Source organism: Macrobrachium rosenbergii, chromosome 17, assembly GCF_040412425.1.
Source record: "Macrobrachium rosenbergii isolate ZJJX-2024 chromosome 17, ASM4041242v1, whole genome shotgun sequence".
In the NCBI taxonomy this organism is placed as follows: Eukaryota; Metazoa; Arthropoda; class Malacostraca; order Decapoda; family Palaemonidae; genus Macrobrachium; species Macrobrachium rosenbergii.
In genome coordinates, this window is record NC_089757.1 from 1696270 (window position 1) to 1698769 (window position 2500).

A 2500-nucleotide genomic window follows, 5' to 3' on the forward strand; every position below is an offset into this window, starting at 1 on the left:
TGTTAAATTCCTTTTATCTCTGGAGTTATGTGTGTCCCTATGTCCTATGTGTGTGTGTGTGTGTATGTTGTGTATGCAGTCACAGCAGTTCAGAATAACCTGTTTTAATGTATCCGTCACGGCAGAGGTTTTTCATTGCCAACATTCTGTTTCTTCGTTTGTTGTAAGGAAACCTTTAAAATACATATATCCTGTTGATAAAGATATCGAATTCTGACTGGAGTCACTTTGTTTCAACGTTTAGTTTTGATTCAGATTTGCCTATAAGAGGGAGATCGATTATTCAGCAGCATATTTCGTTGATGAATGAAATGATTTACTTTCGTGTTTTTTAATTCTTTAATGTCATTTAAAGCCGGTGCAGAAATATCGCAGTAATGTATACGTTTGTTCCAATCGTCCTGTTTGTACAGGCACTCAAATGCGCCGTACCAACCAAAGTATTCTTTTGAAAGGTTCAACAACGTTAACCTACTTATCACATGGTGTCATAATACCGTTTTCATCTTCAGTCTTATGTCACGTCAGGAATTACGTCCATATAAGGTGGTTAAACACGAAATTAGCAGGCCGTACTATTTATTTCTAGCACGCTGCCTAGTTCGATGCAGAGGAGAAATCACATTTTCCGTCACTTCCTGCTCTGTGGTGTATTTGGTTAATTGGAGGTCTTTTTTCCCCTTCTTTTAGATAATAACGACGACATATACTTGCTTCGTTTCATCTGCCGGCACTGTCTTCGATTGCCGTGGTTTAGAAGACATTGTTTTTCTTTCCGATTTTATTGTCTCTCTTCATTCCCTTCTCTTCAGTATCCATATTGTTTCATGTACCAGACTTCTTAGTAAAAGGAACTGATAATAATGATAGCAGTAGTGAAATGGAAACGGTCTTAATTTTGTTGGCGACCAACTGAAATCTCAGAAAATATTTACCGAGACGAACTTTCATAATTGCATGAGTATTGTTTTCATTGCTATAGTATTGCAAGTTCCCCAACGCACTCCTTTAGTCGAACTCCTTTAATATATAAAAATAGATTGGTTGGTTTGATGGATAGCCAGAAGTTTTTTTAGTATTGCAAGTAGTATAATTTAAAGCCTTGAAGAAAAATTTAAATATTGCAGGTAGGAATGTTTTGAATATGCCGAAGATTATCTATGTCGAAGGTTAGCCTACTTGACAAACATTTTATGAACATTATCTTTCTCTGCAGTTCCTAGGAAATGTTTGAAACGCTGGAGTCAACAAAAAATCCTTAGCTCATTGTTCATGAAAAACTTGATATCGTAAACTCACCAGCCTTATCTGTTTGCGTATGTTTATATTCATTCGGAGAATGAGCCACAAATAGCCTCTGTAGATCTCAGGCTCCTATTTTTTTGTGTGAAGTTGTCAGTTGTCAAATTGCTCTCATGAACCGTATGAATTATTGAGTGTCCTTCCCGGGCCTGTGGTTATTACATATTGATTTCTCTTGGACTGAGGTCCATGTTAAATGAGCCCGCATCAAAAATCCGAAACATGTAAGGTTTTTTCTTTCAAGATTTCGAACTTTGGTAGTCCTTGTAGATTTGGAATTGTTTCTTGGTGAGCTGCGTACTCGATTGATTACATATTATGTGCGCTTTCCTTTTTGAGAAGGGTTCAGAGCGTTCGTCAAGACAGGATCGGAAAATAGCCGAGTAAGGTTAACGAGCCTGGCTTTCTGAGTCACTTCCTGACCTTTGACCCCAGGCTCAGTGGCGTCATGAACGAAATGCTTTGGACTGACTGAAATGCCTTGTATGTTCTTCTTCTTTTGCGTCTAGTTCATTATGATTTCTCAGTTGTTTCTTTGCTGAAGACGAACACATGTAATACGAACATACATACTGTACATGTCTGCTTACATAAATTGTGTATAGTTTCAAAGATATCTAAAAAAAACACATGTCCACCTAAATGATATATTTTTGCCCGACGCGTTGTTTATAATAGTATATAGTAAATAATGTGTGTTCGTAAGTGTATTTTGTAAATCGAATTCTTCAGGTGGAAGAGGCAGATCGACCTGCTTTCCTTCCAACAGCGGAGAATTGTTTTGCCCCTGGAAAACAAAAGACTAATCCTGATGCGTAATTTCCTAATTTCCTCCCCTTTATCATCCCGCAGATTTCCGACATCATGGTTGGCCAGTCGGACAACCTGACAGCCAAGGAGGCTCTCCTGAGATGGGCCCGCCTGACCACCCACAAGTACCCCGGCGTTGATGTCAAGAATTTCACCACCTCTTGGAGGGATGGCCTCGCTTTCGTCGCCATCATTCACAGGAACAGGTGAGCCAAGCCTTCCTCAGGCAGGTTTCCATCATCGGCGTCTCAATTCCCGTGGTTCCCCTCTTCTTGTCAACTCACGAGGATTTTGATCATTTTTCTCCTTTCTTACACTGGCTCTTATCTAGTTAGAATGATTTCATTTTATCTTTGTTGGTTATCCGTAGTTTTCAGCCTGTTAATGC

The 2500-nt window shown here is 39.2% G+C and overlaps 1 protein-coding gene across 50 annotated transcripts in view; it reads left to right on the top strand.

Moving 5' to 3' along the window:
• shot (dystonin-like protein short stop) overlaps positions 1-2500 on the top strand; it is a 536542-nt gene that overhangs the window by 399960 nt on the left and 134082 nt on the right. For all 50 annotated transcript variants that reach the window (XM_067119440.1, XM_067119430.1, XM_067119416.1 and 47 more), the window contains one exon: positions 2155-2318. In XM_067119440.1, the coding sequence (XP_066975541.1) occupies positions 2155-2318 (164 nt within the window). The remainder of the gene's footprint in view (positions 1-2154; positions 2319-2500) is intronic.